At 33.3% G+C, this 27,761-nt stretch overlaps 1 protein-coding gene across 1 annotated transcript; it reads left to right on the forward strand.

Moving 5' to 3' along the window:
- Positions 1 to 109: 109 nt before the first annotated feature.
- C2H5orf47 (chromosome 2 C5orf47 homolog) lies at positions 110 to 26,375 on the forward strand. Its single transcript, XM_074285151.1, has 5 exons — positions 110 to 588; positions 6,390 to 6,463; positions 15,829 to 15,928; positions 19,158 to 19,203; positions 26,106 to 26,375. The coding sequence occupies exons 1-5, from the start codon at positions 246 to 248 to the stop codon at positions 26,122 to 26,124; spliced, it is 582 nt and encodes a 193-aa protein (XP_074141252.1). The 5' UTR covers positions 110 to 245; the 3' UTR covers positions 26,125 to 26,375.
- Positions 26,376 to 27,761: the final 1,386 nt, after the last annotated feature.

Genomic DNA, 27,761 nt, shown 5'->3' on the forward strand with positions numbered 1-27,761 from the left:
AGTCTGATCTCCTGAGTCGGTGCACCCCCCTCTCCCCCCCTCCCCCTGCCAATTTCGATTCGCCCATTTCCTCCCTCCCTCTTTTGTCGCCCCGCCCTCACACGCCTATTCTCAGTCTGCCCCCTTCCCCTCTCCTCCCCGCCTTGGTTTGAAGTCAGTTTCCCAGTGTCTCCCTGCCACCTGTGGTCTGTCTCTTCTTCCCCTCCCCCTCCCAGTTCTCCCCTCCTGTCGGTGGTGCTTCCCGAATGGCAGAAATGGCGTCACCGTCGCCTTGTGGGAGGAGGCCTCGGCCTATGCCTCGCTATGTTTATATGACCTGCTTTGGTTCCCACCCTTGCAGGAGCACAGTCCTCTATAGGGGTCGGGGCTCGTGGAGGCTGCAGAGGCACGAGGCCGGGAGCGGGAACAGGGCGGCGAAAGCCACCGGGGGTCCCTCGGGCAGCCCTGAGCCCACCTCACAGAAGACCGGATCATCTCCGGTGTCAAGCCCGGGAACCCCGGGGCCGGGAGCTGGACAGCTGCCGCTTTTGCCAGGCCAGGCCAGAGGCAGTCAACGCAGGAAGGCCCGAAGGCCTGAGGCGGGGTCAGGTGGGAAATAGCTTTGGGATTGACTTTGGCCTGGCCCGGGGCGGGGCTGGTGGGGGAGAGGTGGGTAGGCAGGGGAAGGACTAAGGCCCAGTTCCCAGGCCCTCAGCCATATTGTCCCGGAAGTCAAGCAGGGGTTCTCTAACTACGGCCCTCGGGCCAAATGTGCCCGGCTGAGGACGTTTGTGGGCCCCCGGTTATGGCAAATGGACTGAGGGGCGGAGACAGTGTGAGCTTTTGTTTTTACTTTAGTCCGGCCCTACAATAGTCTGAGGGACAGTGAACTGGCCCCTATCTAAAAAGTTTGAGGACCACTGGCAGAGAGTTAAAGTGATGAGGGGGAAGGGGCTCACCATCTAAGAGTGCTGCCCTACCTGTTCAATCATTGTTTCTGAACCCTGGGTCAATTTAGCAGTCTCAGTTTACTTATCTTTAAAATGGGCATGCACTGGGAAGTGGGGGAGGGGCCTGCAGCATTTAAGATTAAGCCGTATAGTTTGTTAATCCATGAATTCCTCATTCTGAGAACTCTGAATATGTTTAGTGACCTTTTGTGTCAATTTTGATTAGATTAATTTAATTGCATTTGATCATAAAGTGTTCTAAAAGGTTGATTTTTCTATTATGGTTCAAACATTCTTTGATACTATTTTAAAAAATTAACTGGTTATAGAGTACAGAGCCTTGTTCTGGAACTTTGAGACAGAAAGTGTAGCTAGGACATGACTCTTTCTTCCTGGATTTGGAGGAGAATGATGATAATGAACAATGTTAAATGCTACAAAGCAAATTGTCCTGTGATGACTTTTGAAGAGGAAGACGGCATTAAAGGACCTGGATTTGCAAAGCACTCTATACCCCTCTTGGCTTTAATTTCTTCATTTGTAAAAGAGGGTTGGACTAAGTGACCCAAGTATTCCCTAAAGACCTCTAAATCTGATGTTGTGACCTCAGAGAACAGGTTCTTGTTACTGGGATAGTGGAGGGAGAATAGAACATTTGAGGGCTTTAAAATATGGTTTTTTTTTTTTTTTTCTTAACAATTTAAACTTCATTTTATTTTTAAATTTTTTTGCAATTTTAAGTCTTTATTTTATTTCCCAATCTACTTGCTCCCCTCAATGGGAAAAAGAAAAAGAAAAAAATATGATTAATTTTTATATTGCTCAGAGTCTGGGTCTTTTAAAATTATTTTTTCTATTGTTATTCTTTGTGTGTAAATTGTTCTGGTTCCATTTGCTTTACTCTACATCATTTTGTAGGAGTCTCTTCCAGATTTCTTTAAAACTAGGTTAGAGCCCACATGCCGCAGAGAAGCCAGGAAATTGCCTAAGCTGAGTCCAGTTTTCCTTTGGACCGACAGAGCCCACAGAAAGATGGAGTGAAATAATTTTCCAGTTTAAGATAATTTGGAAGGAATATCAGGAAAGGCCTCAAGTGGGTACGCAGCTCGGCGCAAGTGCAGTGCAATCAATCTGGAGGCTCTTAGCCACAGCACAGATCAAATAAGCATCTGAGGGCTCTTGGGCCCCTGGCTCAGCAGGACATCCATGAGGCCTCCAGCCCTACTGCAGAAGACAAATTACAGCTCTGAATCCCAGAATTTTAGGAAGGTTAGACACAATAGACCTTTGGAGAAAGTTGATTGGAGATAGTGAGAAACATACCTTTTTCTCAGCAACATAATGTGCCTTCATTAATATTGATCAGATATTAGAGCATGAAAAGCTCACCATCAAATACAGAAAGATGGATATTAAATGCATCTAATTCAGATCATGATGTAATAAAAGATCATAGAAAAATAGGCCAAAATTAATTGAAAACTAAATAATCTAATTTTAAAGAATGGGGGGGGGTCAAACAATAAATCATATAAACAATAATTTCATCCAAGAGAATGACAATGAGACAATATACTAAAAGTTATGAGATGCAGCCAAAACAATCCTTAGGGGAAATTTTATATCTAAATGCTTTCCCGGATAAAATAGGGAAAGAGGAGATCAATGAATTGGGAATGCAAATATAAAGGCTAGGAGAAGAACAAATTAAAAACCAGAGGAAAAATTCTGAAAATCAGAAGAGAGAGTAACAAAATTGGAAGTAAGAAGACGAACTAAAAAAAATTAAGAGTAGGGTTTTTGAAAAACTCAACAAAATAAATAAGCTTTTGGTTAATTTGATTAGAAAAATGAAAGAAAACCAAATTACCAGTGTCAAAAACAAAAGGGATGAACTTGCTACTGATGAAGAGAAAATTAAAGCAAGAATTAAGAGCTTTTTTTTCCCAATTGCATGTCAATAAATCTGACCATCTGATTGAAATAGATGAATATTTATAAAAAAATCCAAATTGCCCAGGTTAATAGAAGAGGGAAACAAAATACTCAACCCCATTTTAGAAAAGGAAATTGAACAAACGATCAATGAATTCTCTAAGAAAAAATCTCAAGGACCAGATGGATTTACAAATTAATTCTTCTAAACATTTAAAAAACAATTAATTCCAGTACTCTATATTGGAAAAATAGGCAAAGAAGGAGTCCTACTAAATTACTTTTATGACATAAATATGGTGCTAATACAAAAACCAGGAAGAGCCAAAACAGAGAAAGAAAATTATAGGCCAATCTCCCTAATGAATATTCATGAGAAAATTTTGAATAATATATATTGAGAAAAGAGATTATAGCATTATATTACCTGAATAATATACTATAACTAGGTAGGATTCATACCAGGAACACAGGACTGGTTCAATATCCGGAAAATTTATCAGCACAATTAACCATATCATTAACAAAACTAACAGAAATCATATAATTATCTGAATAGATGCAGAAAAAATCTTTTGGCAAGATATGCATCCACTAGAGAATATAAGAACAAGTGAAAGTTTTCCTTACAATGATAAGCGGCATCTATTTAAAACCATAAGCAAGCATAATATATTATGAGGATAAGCTAGAAGCATTCTCAGTAAGATTAGTGAAACAAGGATACCCATTATCGCCATTGTTATTCAATATTGTACTAGAAATATGAGCTGTGTAACAAGAAGAAAAAGAAACTGAAGGAATTAAAATAGGCATGAGGAAACAAAAATATCACTTTATGCAGACAACATGATGGTGCACTTAGAGAGAATCAACTAAAAAAACTACTTGAAACAATTAACCTTAGCAGAGTTATGGGATATAAAATAAACCTAAATCATCAGAATTTCCATGTATGGCCAACAAAGTCCAGTAGCAAGAGATAGAAAAATTCAATTTAAAATAGCTGTTAACAGCAAAATATTTTGGAATTTATCTGCCAAAACAAACTTAAGTACTATATGAACACATTGAAAAAATTTTTTATACAAATAAAGTCAGATCTAAACAACTGAAAAAATGTCAGTTGCTCATGGGTAAACTGATCTATTATGATAAAATGACAATTCTACCTTAATTACTGTACTTATTCAATGCCATGTCAATCAAACAGCCAAAAACTATTTTACAGCACTCCAGAAATAATAAAAAAAGTTTAATCTGAAAGACCAAAAGTCAAGAATATCAAAGGAATTAATAAAAAAAAAAATGCAAAGAAAAGTGCCCTAGCAGTACCAGATCTAAAACTATTATAAAGCAGCAGACATCAAAACCACCTGGTGCTGACTAAGAAAAAGAATGGTGGATCAATGGAATAAGTTAAATACATATGGCCATTATAATCCACTATTTGATTGAACCCAAAGACTCAAATTTCTGGGATAAAACTCAATATTGACAAATATTGCTGGGAAAACTGGAAAATAGAATGGCAGAAACTAAGCATAGACCAATATCTTATATCCTATACCAAGTTAAGATCAAAAATGGTTTATGATTTAGATATACAGCGTGACTATAAGCAAATTAGTAAACCAAGGCATAGTTTGCCTCTTAGAATTTAAAGGAAGGAATTTATTGCTAAAGAATAACTAGAAGTTGAACATTATGAAATGCAAAACAAAACAAAACAAAACAAAAAACTTGCATTAAATTAAAAAGTCTTTCACAAGACCAATGCAGCCAAAATTAGAAGAGAAAGAAAAAGTTGGGAAGTATTTTTAATAGCCATTGTTCTTGATAAAACTCAAATATATAAAGAACTAAGTCAAGTTTATAAGACTATAAGTTTTTCCCCAATTGAAAAATGGTCAAAGGATATGAATAGAAGTTTCAGATGAATAAATTGAAGTCTTCTGTAATCATATGAAAAAATGCTCTAAGTCACTATTGATTCATACCACTTCACAACTATCAGATTGGCTAATATGACAGATCAAAATAGTAATAATAAATATTGGAGGGGATGTGAGAAAATTGGGTTATTAATGCATTGCTGGTAGAGTTATGAAGTGATTAAGCCATTTTGGAGAGCAATTTAGAACTATGTTTAAAGGAATAAACTGTGCTTACATACCCTTTAATCTAGCAGTGTCACTGCTAGGTTTTTTTTTTTTTCCCTAAAGAGATCATAAAGAGATAAGGACCCATATTGGCAAAAATATTTGTAGCAGCTCTATTTGTAGTGTTCAGGAATTGGAAACTGAATAAATCGCCATGAATTGGGGATTGGCTGAATGAGTTGTGGGACTTGATTGCCAAGGCATAAGAAATGATGCACAGACTGATTTCAGAAAAGCTTGGAAAGATTTACATGAACTGAAGTGAGCAGAACCAGGAGAACATTGTAATAGCAAGGTTGTATGATGACTAACTTTGATAGACTTAGCCCTTCTCAGCACTACAGTGATTTAAGACAATTCCAATAGACTTTGGATGGGAAATGTAATCCACATTCAGAGAAGGAACTATGGAGACTGTGGATTGAAGCATACTGGCCCCTCCTTATTATTTCTTACAACATAAGTTTTCTGTCACATTCATATGCCATAATTTATTCATCCCCCAATTAATGGATATCCCTATAATTCCCAGTCCTTTGTCATCAAAGAAGAGCTGCTATACATATTTTTGTGGATATGTGTACTTTTTCTCTCCTATGTCTATGCATTGAGGAGTATAAACTCGGTCAAAGGGTTTGTATAATTTGCCTTTTTGCGTGTAATTCCAAATTGTCTTCGATAATAGCCTTCATTCCATCTCTTACAATTTCTCTACATCCCCCCCCCTTTTTTTATTTTTGGACACTTTTGTTGGTCAGATGGGTACGATGTATGTTTTAGTTGCTGTAATTTGCATTTCTCTAGTGATTTGGAGCATTTTTTCATCTGCTTTGTGATTACTTTGATTTCTTTTATGAAAACTTCTTATACATATCCTTTGACTTTTTAATCAGTTGGAGAATAGTTTGAATCAATTCCTTATTTGGGAATGTTTTATTTAATATTTATTTATTGAAAAATATTTTAGAAAGACTTATGAAAGAAAATTGCTCAAAATATTTTTTTCCTTCAGTTGCCTGCTTCTTATAACTTTAGCTGCAGTGGTTTTGTTTGTATAAAGATCTTTGACTTGTATACAATAAAAATTGCCTATTTTATCTCTGTGATTCTTTTTATCCTCTGGGTCATATAGGCTTCCCTTACACACACACATATTTTGTCTGTTGTTTATAGCAATGAAAAATGCTTTTATGTCTAAGCATAGAAACATACAGCAAAGAAAATTCCTAGATGCATCATACCAGACATCTGTATTGTTTCTATTCCTTCAAATATAGACATTTCTAAATTATGTGATTGATTTAAGTTATATGACACTTTGTTTTCTAATTCCTTCTATCACCTTTTAAACATTTTTTGTTAGAAAATGTCAATGATGCAGTTGAATTTTACATGCCTTTGAATGAAGCTGCTAAAATGACAAAGAAGAAGAAAAAGGTAAGATATGGAGATGGAAGCCATTGGCTAATTGAATATTGTTCTAGGGGCAGATGTTCAAAGGTGCCAATATGAGAGAAAAAAAATTTGGAAATATTTTTTTGAAATTAAAAAAAACAACAACTACTTAACTAAGAAATCAGTTTTTTTTTTTTTTTTTTGTGTGTGTGTGTGTGTGGAAACAGTCATTTACTTAATAATCAGGAGGTGGGAAAGGAGTTGGAAGGCCATGTTAAGTTTGTGTAACTCAAATTTGTGAAAAGGAATAAATAATAAGGAATATAAATAATTAAGAAAAATGGAACAGTTAATTGTTGTGATTCAAGAAAAGAACTATATAATTCACAGAAAAAGTTACTTTTTTTAGCTTTTGCCAGAAATGTTTGTTATATATTTTTGGTGAGAATAATGTAATTAATTTGATAACTTACTTTTTATTTTTCCCACTTAATACTACTTCATTTTTTCTAATTACATGTAAATATAGTTTTCTTTTTTTAATCTTTTATTTGAAAAAAACAGTAAGAAAAAAAGGAAAACAGAAAAGAAATACAAAACAAAATAAAGCAAAATAAAAGAAAACATTGTCATGTTCTCAGTAGAACATCAGGGAGTATTCAAAATATATAACAACAAATTACCATATCAAGGAAGTATATATATTAATAGAAGACATTGTATTCATTCATGAATACAATTTTTCTTTATTTTCTTGTAAATTGTTCTTTGGGTCTCTTGTTGCTCACCTTATCTACTTTACTCTTTTTTCTCCTCTTTTATCTGCCCCACCACTCTCAAGCAAACTACATTTAAGAAAAGATATATTAGGGGAAGCTAGATGGTTCAGTGGATAGAGAACTGGCCCTGAAGTCAGGAGGACCTGAGTTTAAATCTAGCCTCAAACATTTAATAGTTACTAGCTTTGTGACCCTGGGCATGTCATAACCCCAATTGCCTCAGGATTAAAAAAAAAAAAAAAAAGAAGAAAAGATATTTATGTGTACATATATCGCTATATAGATACTTACATACACTCACTCCACATTCATACATATCTTTCCTGTCCTTGTTGCCTCTTTAATTAAATTATATTCCATAACTTGGCTTGCTATTGCTTAACCTCCCCCCACCCAAGGATCCTTCTCTTGTCTTTTTCCTTCACCCTTTGCTTTCCTATCAGTCCATCCCACCCCCATTATTTCTTCATAGATTTTGATACCTTCATAGTATATATATAGTGTTATCTATCCATTCTCCATGTGAGTAGGTTTTTGGAATTATGAGCCCTCCTCCCCCCTCTAATGCTTTGTGTCTATTCTTCCTCTGCACTTCAGTTGTATAATATTATTGTTATTTATACCTTAATTCTGCCAATCTTTCTTTTGAGCTACCCTATTACCTTATTGTTGATGTGATTCTTATATGTGTATTCTTACATATATACGTATATGTATTCTACATATATATTAAAAAAAAAACTTTTCCATGTTTAAATAAATTGTCCATGTTGAGTTTCTTAAAATTGATCTTTCATATTGGCTTTTATATGTTAAATTTTCTGTTGAATTTGGGCTTGATTGACAGAAAGTTCTAAAAATCTGCAAGTTCGTTGAATGTCCATTCTTTCTCATTCAAGATTATAGATAATTTTGCTGGATATATTTTTGGATGCAGGCCTCGTTCTTTTGATTGTGGATAGATATGATTCTAGGACCAGGACCTGTGGTCTTTTATTGTAGCATCTGATAAGTCTTGTACAATTCTAATTGTACCTCCAGCATATTTGAATTGTTTTTTTCTTGTTTTTTTTTTGTTTTTTTTTTTTTGCAAAATTTTCTCTTTGATCTGGAGTTTTTGAAATTTGGCAATAATATTCCTGTGTGTTTTCCATCCAGGATCCCTTGATTAGTGAATTTTTTCTATTTCTACTTTCCCCTTATGTTCTGTCACTCCAGGATAATTTTCGTGGATTTTTTCCTGCATTATTGTGTCAGTGTTCTCTTTTTAGTCACAACTTTCTGGGAGTGCAATTATTCTTTTATTTTCTTTCCTTGATCTGATTTTCTTTCCAGATCTGTCATTTTTCTTATAAGATGTTTTACATTCTGTTCTATTTTCTCATTCTTTATAATTTATTTTATTATTTCTTGGTCTTTCATAGCTTTAGTGGCTTCCCCTTGTCCAATTCTAAATTTCAAAGCATTATTTTCCTTTGCTAATTGGTTAACTTTTTCCATAAACTTCTTGGTTTTTTGGGGATAGTTTTAATTTTTTCTTTGTTATTTTCTCAATGTCTCTCATTTGATTTTTGAATTTTTTTGAGTTTTTCTATAAATTCTCTCTGGATGTAGAGCCATTTCATTATTACTCTTTGAGGTAGAAGCTTTTTTTTTTTTTTTTTTTTTTTTTTTTTCCACTAAAGTGTTCTCTGAAGATGAATCTTTGTCTTCCCTGTTCCCATAATGTTTCAGTGGTGGGATTCTTTTTTCTTTGCTGTTCATTTTTAAAAAAATAATAGGTATCAATAGTGTAAGCACCTCTAATCATGGGGTGGGGAGATGGTGCCTCAAGCTTCCTTCAGTTTTTCCCTTTAACCCCACACCAAGAACTCCACTCTCTTGCCAGTAACCACGGATATTAGTGCCTTTGCCCTGCTGTTTTTGCATTTGCCAGGTGCTGGTTCCTTCTTGCCCAGGGATATGTCTCAACAGCTAAGCTGGGCCCAGCATTCCCAATAAGTTGAGGTTCACTTAGTCTTTCCGAACTCAAACCCCAACTCCACAAACGATCTGGGAGGTGCAAGTCTCTGTGGTTCTTGTTGAGGCTTCAATCACACCCAGCTAGCTCAAGAGGTCCTCACTTGATGTTTTTGCAGAGCTAGCATGAAGGTATTTGCCCTTCAGACAGGTTGATCCCCAGTATCTGGAGGACCTAGTTCTACCCCAAGTCTTCTTGATTTTTCAGAAATCTACGTTGGAAATTTATTCTGTTTGCAAGGGAAGCTTGGAGAGTTTGAAATTTACCAACTTACTAGAATCCTCCCCTGTAAAGATAGGTTTTTTTTTTTTTTTTTTTTTTTTTTGCTGAGGCAATTGGGGTTAAGTGACTTGCCCAGGGTCACATGGCTAGGAAGCGTTAAGTGTCTGAGACCAGATTTGAACTCAGGTCCTCCTGACTTCAAGGCTGCTGTTCTAACCACTGCACCACCTAGCTGCCCCTGTAAAGATAGTTTTCAACATTAATTTTTATAGAATTTTGAATTCCAACTTTCTCTTTCCCACTTTCATTTTCTTCTTTCCTAAGGCAGCAAGCAATATAATACATGTTTTACATATACAATCATGTTAAGCAAATTTCCATATTAGTCAGGTTGTGAAAGAAGAATCAGAACAAAAAGGAAAATTCATGAGAAAGAAAAAAAGTAAAAATAGTATACTTTGATCTGCCTTTAGATTCCATAGTTCTCTCTCTGGATGTGGATAGCACTTTTCATTATGAGTCAAAAAGGATGCATCTTGCTGTGACATTCTTGATATCACTGAGTCCTGAATGTATAGCCCGTCTCCCAGGGATGGAAAAATTCTGGAGTTGGAAATCATTAGAACTTTGTTCTAATTTTATGGAATGGAATCTTATAGTTGTCAGGGACCTCAGGGCATCTAATCTATCTTATACTGAGTCAGAAATGCCCAAACACAATTTCTAGGAAGTAGACAATCTAGTCTTTGCTTTAATACTATAGTTGGGTATGGAGAGTTAGCGACAAGAATTTCTGAGAAATCCCCATTCTAATTTTTCACAGCTGCAAGTGATTAGGATTGATTAATATTCCTTTACATTTTCTGTTCTTTGTGCTAAATAATCTCCTTCATTTAATTCTTGTATAAATTAACAAGCATTTGTCAGATACCTACTATGTGCCAGCTTACATTCTATTGGAAAATGCAAGATGTATGTATATGCACACATACATGTAGACATATGTACACATATGTACACAAGGCAATTTTTGAGGAGAGTGACATCAGTTGAAGCTGAGGGGATTATGTAAAGGCTTCTTGTAAAAGGCAGCAAACGTTTTGCTCCAGGGTCTTTCAGTTTCTTGACAAGGACTTCATAATCCCCAGCCATACTTTCCAGAATCTATCTACCTGTCCTCATATAAATCTCCAGAAGTATGTAGTCTAATAGTTATCAGGTTTGACTTAGAAAGTTCTCTATCCTGAGAAAACAGTGGAACTTCATTTTTAATGTGAGACCAATAGATAGAAGCTAAGATACTTCTATTTGCAAATAACATTGTGCTGATTTCATCAAGTCTAGAACAATTGTAGAAGCTCCTAAATAAGATTCATAATCATGTAAAAGACTTCTGCCAAACACAGTCAAAACCAAATGGCTCAAGATTACCTATTACTCAGACTGTTATATGCAATTGGATAGACAAACAGTAGAATCTGTTTGACATATTTCAGCATCAGAATTTACTAAATTCATCAAAGATTACCTAAAGAGCTGTGACAAAAGCAAGGCAATGGAGAAGAAACTACCAGGTATTATAGTTGAGGAATTGTGTAAAAGAAACTATGTAAATTATGTAATCAAAGAAATGTATGACAAAAAAATTGTCAGATGATTAAGTTACAAGAAGCAAATATAATGACATGCTTACACTGATACTAGATCCATTTTCAAGAGGTCCAGAGGAGAGTGTGTATCATTTTGGATGGATGATTTAAAATGAACTTTGACGAAAATATGAATTGGAGTCAAATGCCGTGGGCAAGCATATATGGATTGAGTTCTGTATCAGTGAAGGAAATAACCACACTGATAAGATGCATATCAATGTAGCCCCCCCCCCCAAAAAAAAAAAAAAAGTGTACTAGATGAAGTCTTCTGAAGAGTAACAACTACTATTGCATTTTTTGACTCAAGTAAATTTTTAAAATTTTATTTGAAAGTTACTGTTTTTGGATACAGCCATCTACATGAAGCTTTCTTAGAGAATTGAATTCTATGAAATGTCAATAGGTCAAATAAAAAGTTATCTAATATGATAAAAAGAAAATTATTGAATTACTCCTACGGTTTTTTTGTTTAAAACAAAAGCAAAACAGCTTTTTGTTTTTGTTTTTGTGCTAGACGATAATAAACCGGTAACTGGGATATTAAAACAAACAAACAAACAAACAAAAAAACCAAAAGCAACCCCAACAAACCAAAGCTTTTCTAAAAGCATAGAATCTTAAGAGTTGTAAGGGATTTCAGAAGCCATCTAATCAGCCTGTAATTGAATAAAAATTCTCTTGACAGCATATGTGAGAAATGGTTATCTGGATTTACTTGAAGTCTTCTAGTGAGGGTTCCATACTCCATGAGATAGCTCATTCAATTTTGAATGATTCCAGTTATTAGGAAGTTTTCCTTTATATGATCCTAAATTAGTCTATGCTCACCTCACCATTTGCTTCTCATTTTATTCTTCTAATGTCATCTAATACAAACATGCTATTTTATCAGATGAAAGAGGTAAAGTGATTTGCCCACAGGCAAATAACTAGTAATTTGTGAAGATGGGATTTGCACCAAGTTCTGCCTGTTAATCTATGCTCTTTCCACTATGTCATGAATTCATTCAGATTTACAGTTTATAGCCTTTGATAGTGATATGTGAAAAAAATTAATATTTAAACAGGTCCACTCTACTATAATCAAAGAAATAATAGGTTATATAGCAAAGTAAATATGTTTGCATACACAGCTTTTCAAAAGAAACCTCATATAGGAATGGTAATCATTTATGTTGAAGAATTTTTTTTTGAGGGAATGATATCCAATCTGGATATGAGTTATGAAAGACTCAGTGCAACATGGAGAAAAACTCAAGAGAGATATCATCTGCTTCAGTAATAAATGAAAACCTAAGGAATATTCTGATCAACATGCATCGTGGTTGAATTATTCATTAAGAATTAATCTCTTTGGGTCTTCGAGAATTACTGTGATTAAAGAATTCATCATCCCAAAGAAGGAATTTCTCAAACTGGACTGGTCCTTTGATAACATATATTTAGATTGCCTGCACCAGAACCTTGCCAATGTAGTGAGACATGACGGATTTAAATATTTTCTATTGGTGTGACATTTGAAAACCTAAAGTCACCCTCCACTCTTCTCAAGACAAGAACTCAACAACTCAACAAGAACTGTTATATTCATTGAGATTTGGAAATAGTCATCATGCAATAGATATTTTTGTAGTTCAGTCATGTATGACTTTTGGTGACTTGTGTATTGGGTTTCTTGGGCAAAGATACCAGAGTGGTTTCATTTTCCTCTCCAGTACATCAAAGCAAATAGAAGTTAAGTGATTTACCTAGGGTCATGTAGCTAGTAAGTCTCTGAATTTGGATTTGAACTTGGATCTTCCTGACTCCAGTCCAGTCCTCCATCTATTAAGTCACCTTGTTGCATCAGTAATAGGAAGACACTGTATTTAATTGTATGAATTATCTAGACTTTTGTAGACTCTATAAATCTTGGGAAAATCTTTAGTGATCTGAAGTAGATATGAAAATCTTTTTAATGAAGTATATGTTCTTATAATTGTTTCTGTTATGTACATAACTTACTTTGTATATAGTTGTTTAAATATTGTCTCTGCTATTAAATTGTAAGCTCCTTGAAGTCAGGGAGAACCTTTGAAGAAGAAAAGTGTGCCATTGATTTCAACAGATGTTGAAAATGATTCCAGTATTGCATTGGTGAATATATCTTTTGATGTTGAATTTTCTGATTTTATGTATTAAAAAAAGATTATCTGTGTCTGTAAGCACAGATAATTCTTTGGGAAAAAAAAGAAATTGAAGTAATTAGAGTAAGTAATAAGGAAACAAAATTATTCTTTGTAGTTGATATGATAGTATATTTAGAGAATCCTAGGTAATCAACTAAAAAGCTCCTAAAAACACTTAACAATTTTAGCCAATTTTCAGGATATAAAATAAATCCACATAAATTATCAGCATTTCTATGTGTTACCAACAAAGCTCAGAAGGAAGATATAGAGAAACCCCATTTAATATAATTGTAGATATTATAAAATATTTAGAAGTCTACCTGCCAAGACAAAGCCAAGAACTATATGAACATAATTACAAATACTTTTCACACAAAATTAGATCTAAACAAGTAGAAGACTATCAAATTTTCATTGGTAGGCTGAAGTTGTATAACAAAAATGACAATTCTACCTAGATTAATCTACTTATTCAGTGACATGTCAGTCAAATTGCCAAGAAATTATAAAACTAGAAAAAATAATAAAGAATTCATCTAGAAGAACAAAAGATTAAGAATTTCAAGGGAATTAATGGAAAAACTCACAAAGGAAGGTGGCCTAACTTTACTAGACCTAAAACTGTATTTATAAAGTTATGATAATCAAAACCATTTGGTACTTACTAAGAAATAAAATAGTGGATCATTGAATAGGTTATACTCACAAGACACAAAAGTCAGTGACTATAGTAAATTTAGTGTCTGATAAAACTCAGAGATTACAAATTCTAGCATAAGTACTTGCTATTTGACCAAAATTTCTGTGAAAACTGAAAAATAGTATGTCAGAAACTAGGCACTGACCAACATCTAACACCCTATGCCAAGTAAGATTGAAAATGGGTTCATGATTTAGACATAAAAGGTAATGCTAGAAGTAAAGTAGGAGAACTAGGGATAGTCTGATAGTCTATCTCTTTGGTCTATAGAGAAGGGAGGAATTTATGGCTAAAGAAGAACAAAAGAACATTATAAAATACAAAATGGATAAATTTGATTATATTAAATTAAGAAATTTTTGCACAAACAAAACCAATGTAGCCAAGTTTAGAAAGGAAGCAGAAAAGTGGGGAATTTTTTTTTTATATCTAGTGTTTTTTATAAAGGCCTTATTTCTAAAATATGCAGAGAATTAACTCACATTTGTAAGAATACAGACCATTTTTCAATAGTTAAATAGTCAAAAGATGTGAACAGAGAATTTTCAGATGAAGAAATTAAAGCCATTTGTAGACATTGGAAAAATGCTCTAAATTACTATTGATTGAAAAAATGCAGATTAAGACAACTCTGAGGTACCACTTGGCACCTCTCAGATTGGCTGAAATGACAGGAAAAGATAATGGAAAAAGTTGGAGGGGATGTGGGAAAACTAGGATACTGATACATTCATTGTTTGTGGAGTTATGAACTGATATAATCATTCTGGAAAGCAGAACAATGAAACTATGCCCAAAGGACTATCAAACTGTGTATACTCTTTGATGCACCAGTGTCTCTACTGGGCCTGTACTCCAAAGAGATCATAAAAAGAGGGAAAAGGACCCACATGTGCAAAAATGTTTGTAGCAACCCTTTTTGTAGTGGCAAGGAACTGGAAGTCAACTAACTGCTCCCCAGCTGGAGAATGGTTGAATAAGTTATGGTATATATAAATGTAATAGAATATTATTATTCTATAAGAGATGATGAGGACCCTAATTTCAGAAAAGCTGGAAAATTTTACATGAACAGATGCTGACTGAAGTAAGCAGAACCCGGAGAACTTTGAAAACAATAACAACAAGATTATGTGATGAAAAACTGTGATGGGCTTGGTTCTTTTTAACAGTGCAAATATTCAAGGCATTTCCAATAAATATGGGATGGAAAATCTGTGTTCAGAGAGAGAACTATAGAGACTTGAATGTGGATCAAAGCATAATATTTTCATTTTGTTGTTGTAATTATTGTCTGATTGCTTGTTTTTCTTTTTTGTCTTGTGATTTTTTTCTTTTTTGTCTTGTGTTTTTTTTTTTCTTTTTATCTGATTTTTCTTGTACAACATGACAGTGTTTAAAAGAATTGGATATATTTAACCTAAAAATAGAATGAATCTTTTTTAAAGGTTCTCAACAAGTTGACATTACTTTAAAAAGAAAAACAAAATTTTATTTTTCAAAATATACCCAAAGATAGTTTTCAGTATTCATCCTTGCAAAACCTTGTGTTTCAAATTTTTCTCCCTCCTTTCTTCCTTCCTCCTCCCCTAGATAGCTAGTAATCCAATATATGTCAAACATGTGCAGTTCTAAACAAATTTATACATTTGTCATGTTGCATAAGAAAAATCATATCAAAAGAGGAAAAGAAACATGAGGAAGAAAAAAACAAGAAGCAAACAAATAACAAAAAAGGTGAAAATACTATGCTCTAGTACATATTCAGTCTCCATAATAATCTCTGAATATGGATTGCTCTTTCCATTATAATGGAAACTATCTTCAACAAGTTGATATTCCTTATGATATTTATCTTTTTAGCCTGCAGTGTGGGACAGTGTTTACAAGGTGATTTCCAAGATGCTGAGTGAAAATGAAAAAATCAGAGACAGAATGAACTTCAAACAAGATTGTGCTGAAAGTAAGTAATACTTTATTTGAGATTGAGAAACTTCTATTATAGGTTTTAGTCACAAAGTAAAGGTGCTTGTTCATCAGCAGCTACCATAATTATTATGTTCAAAGTGTAGCATCACAAATTTCTGTTTCTTGTAATCATTACTCTTTTTAATTAGAACTCCCATTACTATATTTTTAAGTCATATTTAGCCCTCGTGGGTGGGGAAAAGGGTTTGTATGAGTGAGATAGGGTATTGAGTGCAAAGGTATTCATTTTGTTTAAAGAACAGCAGGAAAATGAAACAGACTGATTTATTGAGGTGTAAATATTTCAAAATACTGTATTTTTTACTTTATTTGATGAATTAAAATATCCTGTTATCTTTTTTTTTCAATTTAATTTTTTTATTTGAATAGTTTTTATTTACCAGATATATGCATAGGCAATTTTACAACATTGACATTTGCCAAACCTTTTGTTCTAATTTTTCCCCTCCTTCCCCACACCCCCCAAGCTGGCAGGTTGACCAATAGATGTTAAATATGTTAGAGTATAAATTAAATTCCTGTTACCTTTGTGAGCTTTTTAAAGTCACTTAATCTTTCTGGTCCCAGTTCCTAAAAAAACAACAACAAAGGGATTAGATTAGGTGGACCTCCAATGTCCCTTTAAATCTACAATTCCATGTTCCTTCCTTTAAAGATACAGTACAGACAAGCCCTTTAATGATAGCCTTAACATAACTATTTCCAATAATTTAAGTGTACATTTGTACTGTTGTAATCAAAGTTATTGTAATTTAGAGACGTTAATGCAGGAATACTTTCAGAAATAAATATATTACATTTTAAAAATATAAAAATCCTGGGTCTACAATAGTTGGTGGAGTTGGGCAAGAGGGGAGACAAATTTCACTGGTAAATACTTTGATTTTATTGATTCTGTTTTTTCCTAAGGAGAAAATCTAAACCCTGATGGCCTATAACCAACACATAAGCACAGATGTATACTGTAGTTCCAATAGGCTCAATAATACTATCTTTTGGGTAGCTGGTAAAGGTCTATCATATGTGATTCTTATCATAAAATGGTTGTTTAACAACATTCTAATTTTTAAGTAGTAAACTATCAGGAACTCATTACTGTTTTCCTCAATTTGTCTTTAGTTATATTGTTCATAAAAGCCATTAGTGTGAACATATATAACTTTTATGATCTAATTTTAAATTGGAATGACATGGAAATTTCTTTCATTTCTTTTTCACCTTTTTTGTTATTTGTTTGCTTCTTGTTTTTTTCTTCCTCATGTTTCTTTTCCTCTTTTGATATGATTTTTCTTATGCAACATGACAAATGTATAAATTTGTTTAGAACTGCACATGTTTGACATATATTGGATTACTAGCTATCTAGGGGAGGAGGAAGGAAGAAAGGAGGGAGAAAAATTTGAAACACAAGGTTTTGCAAGGATGAATACTGAAAACTATCATTTCTTTCATTTACTTTCTTTCATTTCTCTTTAAAAATAAGAGGAAGAAAAATAATAACTACTGAAAATATAAGGGGAGGGCTTGTGAGGCCATCCAGAGGCATCCAGTATGATTCAAACAGTATAAGAAAGCCCAGATCAGGGCTTTTTAAACTTTTTCCAAACTTTTTTCACCTGAGAAATTTTTATCTTAGTATGTATATATATAAATTAGGTATACAAATCAAACATTTACTGATATAAAAATCATAATTTCACAACCCCCACATTCAGTTACAAGACTTTATATATGGAGCTGCAATCCACAATTTAAAAAGTTGGGGCCTAGATCATGAATGCTGGAAAGAAGTCTGATGTTTAGGTGCTGAGGAATCAAAAAAAAAAAAAAAAAAAGGACAAGGCATCTGATCTTGATATGGTATCTGGATTTTGCGTGCAGAATATTAATTTCAGAAGAAATTGGCAATTGAAACAAAGGTCTCATTTTGACAAGTGGGGAACAGAGATAGAGACATGCACCAGAAATGAATTGATAGTGAACTAATAGTATATGTCTTTGGATTCATATTCATATATTTTATTATAAATGGTTTGGTTTGTTTGAGAGCAGGGGTGTTATTCTTACCATTGTTTGATGATGAATGGATGAATAAACCATTTAAGTGCTTAATACGTGCAAAGAACTATACCAAGCACTGGGGATATAGGCTGAAAAGCAAGAGTACTCCTGTCAAGATGCTGACTTTTTGATGGGGGAGACAACATGGAAGGAAGTTTCAGGTGTAGGTCAGATGGAAAACTTCCATGGTGCTTTGAGTGTAATAGCAAAGCAGAGATCAATATCTCTTGAATCTTTCCATTATTTTTCTTTATATTTCCATTGAGAAGATTACATTAGTTTCTGATGCTAAGCCATTTGATACTGCCTCTGAGTTGGTAGTGAAAACTTTGTTTTCTTCAGTAGTGGTGACTATAGCATCAGTGTAAACCATTACCAGACTGCATAACCACAAGTCCTGATTCACAGGATCATGACTAAAGACAATGAGCTAGATAGAAGTATTGCTGTTTCCAAAGCTCTTGGCCTCAGGGTTCTGAGCTGTCTCCCTTATGGTCTAAGAGTAAATGGTGGTCAAATTTCACTTCCCTAGCCCATGCCTCTGCTTCAGCTAGGCTGGCTTACTTGTCCTGTGTGCCTTATGATTGGTGGGGATGACTAATCTTCCTCTCCTTGAGAATTACTTCTTTGGATGATGATCTTGAGGTTTAGAGTAGAAGCAGGACTGCCCCTCTTAGGGATCCTTTACCCATCTGTCTGTCTGTGATGGTTGGTCAATTGTTGCTGGTAGTGATGAGGAAGGTAGATTGCTTATCCACAATGATTTCTCCTCTTAATGATGGCTAGGAATACTGAGCTAGAAGCAAATATAGTAGTCTGGGCAGGGATAGGAAAAAGCACTTAAATTAGAATCAAATTTTGGAGGACTCAGTTCATCCATATTTCTATAAGCTTTTGCAAAAAGACATTCATTGAATAAAGACAAAAATGACGTGGTGATTTCTAAAAATTTAAAAATTCTCATCATTAAATATTTTGTGTGACTATCCTAAAATGATTTGTAAAATCTGCCAACATGTATATTAAGGTAACAAATACTAAAGGATAAAAATTTATGAATGCTTTTAAAACCTATTCCTCAGAAAACTGTCATTTTAGAGAAAGTGATATTTTCCTTATGTTTTTTTTTTAATTCATCTGAGGTGGAGATCTGGCCCAGAGTACAGAGGAGTCTTCTCAACTCTGTGGGTGAGTAGCAGAATTAATTATAACCTGTGAGTTAAAATATAGATGGGTTTAATTTTCTGCTCTCTTTTATTGCCAGATTTCTGTAACCTGGAGTTTGCATCTGTTGCTTACTTTTATTTTTTGAATTAAATATTCATTAAAAGTCTGTTTTGTGTAAGTCATCATGCTAGGTTTTGGGTAAAATACAAAGTTGAATAAATGATAAAGCATTTATTAAGTGTTTACTGTGTATCAAGTATTGAATTTAGTGTGGAAGCTAGAAAGTAGGAGTATAAAAATAGGATACATGTATTATACAAAATTATTTCTTTGGAAATAATCAGAAACTGATACAGATGCTTGCTTCTGGACCAAATAAGGCAAAAATTTACCCACTGTCCCAGGGCAGAATTTGAAGGTTTGGTAGGAAGGATTTGGCATTCGGGATACATAGACAATTTATCAGATTGTATTCTCTGTTGTTGAGTTTGAATGCTTGCCAGTTCAACTTTAAAAAGTTTGCTCTAGTACCTTATTTTGCTAGGCATTCTTCATAATCTTCCTAAGACAATTTAGATTTTCTGTCAATTCATTTTCCTGGCATGGTGCTGATAGACTGTTTAATGATATCAGCACTATGGTCTAGACTAGTGTGATACTCAGTCTAATAACTCTTCTTTTCCACACTTTTCTTTGTTCTTAATTGTTAGGCTCAAATTAGCACAAATAGCAGACAATCAATTTGTGCTTTATTGTATCTCAGCATCTAAGACTGCTCAAGTAATGGGAGAAGGCTCTCAGAGATGGGAGACACAAACAAAACTTCCAGAGTAGTGCTTGAAATGAACTGTAGCAAACTAGGGATTTTGAAAAAAACTAAGTGAGGGGATGTATTCCCCAGATTGGGGATGGAAGTGTGAGGAAAGGAGTAACATCAGAAAGTAACATCAGAAAGTCATGGAGGTAATTAAGATGTGGAGTGCTGAATATAAGGAACAAAAAGACCAGTTTATTAGTACACAGTATACATAGTAGGGAGTAATGTTTAATAAGATAGGAAAATAAGATTGGATCCACATTGTAAGGATGCTAAATATATTTTTTAAATGTTCCTATAAGTTATAGGAATTTATTGATTAGAGAAATGATGTGGCAGACCTATGCATTAGGAAAATTAATGTGATAGCTTTATGGAGAATGAATTGGAGGGGAAAAACTTGGAAGTAAGGAAGCCGATTAGGAGGCAAAATCTAGAGGAGAAGTTGAGAGCCTGAAGTGGTGGAGTTATGAGGGGAAGGAGATGAAAGCAAAAGATGTAGATATAGAAATAACAAGATTTAGCAACTAATCATATATGTGAGGGGAATGAGAATGAAGATTAAGGAATGACTCCAAGGTTGAGAAGCTGAGTGGCTAAGAGAACCTTAGGGATCTTAAAGAACCCATAATAGAATTAGGAAAGCCTGGAAGAAGATAAGTTTCTGATGAAAGATAATGTGAGTTTGCACACATCATAAGATAATGAGCCTAGGGTAGCCTCCAACACTTTCTTTACTGTGTCACTTTGGGCAAATCACACCTTTTCATAGTTTCTGTTTCCTTAACTGTAAAATAGAGGATAAAAACAGGCTTTACCTTGAAGGGTTGTTGTCAACTCTTAGAACTATATCTGGCATATTGTAGGCACTGTATAAATGTTTATTCTCTTATCCACTTTTGTACTTTGTCAGTGATGTCTATCCTACATCTATTCAAAATATAAAATAATTATTTATGTCTTTGCAAGCTTGAGTTCTTTAAAATAGTACAATAATTTTTAATTGTTTGAGTAAGAAGTATTTAGTTGGTGCCTATTATTTGTTGAATCAGTTGAATGATTTTTCATTAAAATTATAGAAAGCCTAATTCTCTATTCTAAGACTATAGCTCTCCAATGTTCTGGACTTAATTTTTCAATCAAAATTCACAAGATTTGTTTTCATGTATCTTAATTCTTTCCAACTGAGCCTTACTTTTAAAGAATCTTGGTTTAAATGTCACATCTTTCTAAGAACACTACTCCTACCCAGGAACTTTCTGGGGAGCCTTTCCAGAATTATTACACTTAATGTGAGTAAATGTTTTTCCTGATACAATGTAAATTCCCTTAAAGATAGGGACTGTTTGATTTTTTGTCTTTGTATCCCCATTGTCAAGTACTTTGTCTTCCATGTTAAATAATAATAATAATCCCTAGCATTTATATGTTGCTTTAATATTTACCAAAAAACTATTTTATGAATATTTTCTCATTTTATTGACTACTATATTATACAATAGCTTATTCAGGCATTTCCTAATTGATGGACATTCACTCAATTTCCAGTTCCTTGTCACCACAAAAAAGGCTGCTACAAACATTTTTCCACATGTGCTCTTTTCCCTTTTTTATGTTTTTAGGATACAGGATATAATAGAGAAACTGCTGGATCAAATAGTGTGCAGAGTTTTATAGCCTTTTGGGCATAGTTCTAACTATGGTTGGATCAGTTCATAACTCCACCAACAATGTATCAGTGTCTCAGTTTTTCCACATCCCCTCCAACATTTACCATTATCTGTTCCAGTCATCTTAGTCAATCTGAAAGGTGTGAAGTATTACTTCAGAGTTCTCTTAATTTGCATTTATCTAATCAATAGTGATTTAGAGCATTTTTCATACGACAAGGAATGGCTTTAATTTCTTCATCTGAAAATTGTTCATATTCTTTGACCATTTATCAATTGAAGAATATCTTGTATTCTTATAAACTTGAGTCAATTTGCTATATATTTTAGAAATGAGACCTTTATCAGAAACACTGCATGTAAAATTTTGCCCAGTTTTCTGCTTCCTTTCTGTCACTTCAAAAACCTTTTAATTTAATATAATCAAAATTACCCATTTTGTATTTAATAATGTTTTCATGTAAGTCCCTTTCCCTCCTTTAAGGTTTCTTTGGAATATAAGGCCAGTAGAAACACTGCTGGATCAAAGAATATGCAATTTAATAGCCCATTAGGTATAATGAACCCATTTTTGACCTTATCTTGGTATAGAGTGTTAGATGTTGTTCAGTCCCTAGTTTTAGCCATATTATTTTACAGTTTCCCCAGAAATTTTGGTCATACAGTGAGTTCTTATCCCAGAAATTATAATCTCTGAGTTTATTAAACACTATTCTTGTGAGTCCAACTTATTCCACTAATCCACTACTCAATTTCTTTGCCAATAACAAATAGTTTTGATGATCATCACTTTATAATACAGTTTGGCCTGGTACAGCTAGGCCACTTTCTTTTGCATTTTTTCCCATTAATTCCTTTGAAATTCTTCACCTTTTGTTCTTCCAGATGAACTGTTTTATTATTCTATCTCAATAATTTCTTTGCAGTTTGATTGATATGGCACTGAATAAGTAGATTAATTTAGGTAGAAATGTCATTTTTATTATATTGTTTCAGCCTATCAGTGAGCACTTGATACTCTTCCACTTGTTTAGATCTAAATTTATTTGTGTGAAAAAGTGTTTTGTAATTGTGTTCATATAGTTGCTGGCTTTGTCTTGGCAGGTAGATTTCAAAATATTTTATATTATTTACAGTTATTTTAAGTGGAATTTCCTTTTCTATCTCTTCCTGCTGGACTTTATTGATAACATAGAAATGCTGATGATTTATGTGGGTTTATTTTATATCCTGCAAATTTGTTAAAGTTGTTAATTGTTTATAGGAGCTTTTTACTTGATTCTCTAGGATTCTCTAAATATATTACCATATCATCTGCAAAGAGTGAAAATTTTCTTTCTTCAGTACCTGCTCTAATTTCTTCAGTTTCTTTTTCTTCTCTTATTGTTAAAGCTAGTATGAACACTAGTAGTGATAATGGGTAACTTTTTTTCACCCCTGTTCTTATTGATAATGTTTATAGTTCATTAAACTATATACACATGCATATAGTTCATATGTATATATTACATATAATGCTTGGTGATGGTTTTAAATAGATGCTACTTCTCCCTTTAGAGAAAATTCCATTTATTCCTATGCTCTCTCGTGTTTTTAATAGGAATGGGTGTTAAGATTTTGTCAAATGCTTTCTCTGCATCTATTGATCATATAATCATATGATTTTTGTTAATTGGGTTTTTGATATGGTCAATTATGCTGATAGTTTCCTTGATATTGAGTCAGCCCTGCATTCCTGGTATAAATCCTACTTAGTCATAGTGTATTATCCTGGTGATAAGTTGATGTAATCTTTTTGATAATTGTAATGTTCTGTTGTCTCCAGAGACTGCCAATAGCTCTCTGGGAGGAGATTTGCTGTCTCAACTCAATCTCTCGGCCACTAACTCTGACCTAGAGTAGAGACTTCTCTCTCCCTTGCTCAGTGTCGCTTCTTTTATCCTCCCAGAGAATGGGTGTGGAATAACTCATGGGCTTCTAGGAAAAAATACTTCTGAACTTGCTCCTCTTAAACATGCAAGCTCCTCCAGAAATTAGAAGGGGTAAAACTCCCCTTAAAGGGCAGAACCAGACAATTGTTAAGTAAAAACCTAACATCTCATTATCTCATTAGCACTTAGTAAGAACCTAACAGATAATATTTTATTTAAATTTTTGCAACAATATTTATTAGGGAAATTAGTCTATAATTTTCTTTTTCCGTTTTGGCCCTTCCTGGTTTTGGTATCTGTACCATCTCTATGTCTTTAAAGGAATTTTGTAAGATTCCTTCTTTGCATGTTTTTCCAAATAGTTTATATAGTATTGAAATTAATTGTTCTTTAGCTGTTGATAGAATTCACTTGTAAATTTATCTGTTGCTGGAAACTTTTCTTAGGGAGTTCATTAATTAATTGGCTGATTTCTTTTTCTAAAATAGGATTATTTAAGTCATATATTTCCTCATATCCTAATCTGGGTAATTTATAAGCAATTTTGTAAGTATTCATCTATTTAATTTAAATTATTAGATTTATTGGCATACAGTTAGGAAAATAGCTCCTAATTATGGCTTTAATTTCCTCTTCATTGGTGGTAAGCTCACTCTTTTCTACTGGTAATTTGGTTTTCTTCTTTCCTTTTTCTATTCAAATTGATCAAAGGTATATCCATTTTCCCCCCATAAAACCAGTTCATAGTTTTTGTTTATTAGTCCAATAGTTTTCTTTATTTTAATTTTATTAATCTCGCCTTTGATTTTCAGAATTTCTAATTTAGTATTTAATTGGGGTTTTTAATTTTTTCTTTTTCTAGCTTTTTTAGTTTCAACTTATTTATCTTCTCTTTCTATTTTTCATTTATATAAGTATCTAGAGTTTTAAAAATTTCCCTAAGGACTACTTTTGACTGGATCCCATAATTTTTGTCTCACCATTGACATTTTCTTGGATGAAATTAGCAATTGTTTCTATGATTTGTTGTTTCACCTACTCATTCTCTAGAAATAGTTAGATTATTTAATTTTCAATTGGTTTGTAGTCTTATTTTCCTCTATCCCTTAATTTAATGTATTTTCTCTTATATAATGATCTGAAAAGAATACATTTACTATTTCTGCCTTTATGAATTTGATTGTGAAGTTTTTAATGCCCTAACACATATTCAGTTTTTGTGTAGCTTCCATGTACCGCTGGTATCCTCATTCAGTTTTCTCCAAAAGTCTTATCATACCTAATTTTTCTAAAATTCTATTTATCTCCTTAACTTGTGTGTGTGTGTGTGTGTGTGTGTGTGTGTGTGTGTGTTTGTGTGAGATTAGATTGTGTGTGTGTTTGTATGAAATTAGATTTATCTAGTTCTGATAGAGGGAGGTTGAAATCCACCTGTAGTGTAATTTTGCTGTTCATTGGAAGACCTGAATCCTCTGATACTAATTGGCTCTGTGATCCCTGGACAAGTTGCTTAATCTCTATTTGCTTCAGTTTCTTTATTTGTAAAATGGAGATAATAATAGCACCTACCTCTAAGGATTATTATGAGAGTTGAATGAGATACTTGGTACTTAGCACAGTACCTAGCACACAGTAAGCACTGTATAAAGATTAATTAGCAAAGAATTTTCTATTAATCATTAATGTGTGGTTTCATCAGAATGGTCTTTCCTTCCATCCATCAAATCATAGCTTTTTCATCCTTCACATCGTATATTCTGTTACTGTGCTTGCAAAAATTCATGCTACAGTGGCTGTCCTAGTGATAATGACACCTCTCCCTCCTGCCCTGCCCCCCATAATGTACTTGGGATGTGGTATCTGGCATCTTTCATCTTAGGATCAACAAATGTTCTAAGTCCTTTCAATTAGGTCAGTCTGTCAAGAATTATGATTAGAGTTTATTGAGTAATCATGCTACCACACTATGATGAAGCATTAGAGAAAAACTTAATGATACTCATCATAGTGTGGTAGCATGATTACTCACTATGTTTGTTGTATAATAAATATAATGCTGATTGTTGCTTCCAAATATGGTCTTTCATGAGAGCATAATAATTAGGTTTGTGTTTGTTCACATCCTGATAAGTAATGACAATAATTGAGCTGTCTTAAAATTAAGATTGGTTATTAGAAAGCCTAATCTAATTTTTTGAGTATTTTCTAGAAAGCTACGAAGTGTGTACCTACAAAAAGCAAAAGGCAAAAACTTCTTAGAAGTGTTTGTTTGCTTCATTGTGCCCTGGAAACACTTATTTGATGGATCTAGGCACTTATCATCCAGTATATAAACAAGTTGATTGATAATACTTTACTTAATAATGCCTCATACCTGATGTGAAATGGTTCAATGATTACCCTTCATGTTGGTTGATTATGTTATATGTTTTGAGTGCATGAGGGGGGAATTGCCTTGAAAAGAGAGAAAGTTAGATTAAATTCTTTCTTTTTTACATTATTTAGGAAACTCATCATGGAATGATTGAAAAACAATCAAAAATGGAAGAGCAAAATTAATGGATGGATACTGGCAACATCATTTACATTTCATGGAATGTTTTGGTTTTGTTTTTTGACATTTGGTATGGAAATTAATTTAACCAACTCCTTAACCTCTGATAATTTTAGTTTTATTACATTTTGTTGTGAGTAGGAGTTATTCTTGGAAATCTATTTAAATCCAAAGAATAAAACATTTCCCTTGTGCAATTACATTAAAAAATGAGCTGTAAATGTTGTTTTGTGGATTTATCTAAGATATCATCTAAATTCCCAAAGTATATTTTCAAAAACATGAGAGTTTAATGAGTTTGAGTAGTCCCAAAGCTATAGGGACTTTGAAATCACATTTTACATATTTTCAGTATAGTTTGCCCATATAAACTTAATGCTGCTCTTATCCTTTGCAAGACAGATTTGAAGGAGGTAAGCCTTGAGTTTAGTATGTCCTCTGAATTCAGCAAAACTCAAAGAAATGACTTACTTTGAAGTCTTTGGAATCAGTTGTAGTATTGCAGGAGTGGAGTAAGTTGAGGAAAAAAACAATTTCCCTACACTGGAAAACATCTACTTGAGGTATTTCAAAGCATTTCAGTTAGACTTGAAAGCCACTGAGAGATAATGGCCCTGTTAGTTAGGTGTTTAGAAAACATTTTTCAAGTATACTATTTAGATTTTTTTCTTTTTCAAGCAGCTAATGATACTGACAGATTTAGGTTTAGGAATTCACATCCTTATTTTAAACCAAAGCAAGTTTGCAAGTAATTCTAGTAAAAAAAAAAAGTTATTTGGAACATTTTTCCTCACTTTGGACCACCAACTGAAGGCTTAAGCTCTTTTTGACTGATGTTATAAGAACTATCAGTCTCTATTATCACTTGAAAAATCTGCTTTTCAGGTTTTATCATCATCATTTCTTGAGAGGTCTCAGCCATGTTGCTTCCTTCTCTCCTAGCTGAACTTTTTTTCTGGAGTTCCTATCTTTCTACTAGCTAAATTGTCTCCGTATGAGAACCCTACATCCACTCCAGCCCTTGCTTCCCCTTTTATGTTTTGTCTTTCATTATTAGAATGCAAGCTTCTTGAGAATAGGGATTATATATATATATATATATATATATATATATATATATATATATATATTTTTTTTTTTTTTGTATTTGTATCCTGAGCACTTAGACTAAGACCTGGCAAATAAGTGCTTAATAAATGTTTTATCTATATGTCATATATTTCTAGGTATTTCATCTCCTTCCTAAACTTAAAATGTTATCCTTTTCTTCCTTCTTTGCAGAAATGAAGGACTATGGATTTATTTGCTAAACTGTTTTTTTTTCCCTTTTTTATTCTTTGTATCAAGGAATAGCTTGTTGGATAGATCAGAGTGGATATGTTTGAAAATAAAAGTGATATAAAAGCAAAAGACAATTAAACAATCTATTTAATATTTGATTACAATTTTTGTTTTTAATTTTTCTACATGATGATATGTATATGCTTTCTAAAAATTACCCAAATGGGTTCTGAAAGGGATACAATTATAAAATCTGTATAATTTATAGAAATAAATCCAATGGAAAATGGTTTAAAGACTGATATATTTATTTTGTTAGAAGGGAA

Source organism: Sminthopsis crassicaudata, chromosome 2 (assembly GCF_048593235.1).
Source record: "Sminthopsis crassicaudata isolate SCR6 chromosome 2, ASM4859323v1, whole genome shotgun sequence".
In the NCBI taxonomy this organism is placed as follows: domain Eukaryota; kingdom Metazoa; phylum Chordata; class Mammalia; order Dasyuromorphia; family Dasyuridae; genus Sminthopsis; species Sminthopsis crassicaudata.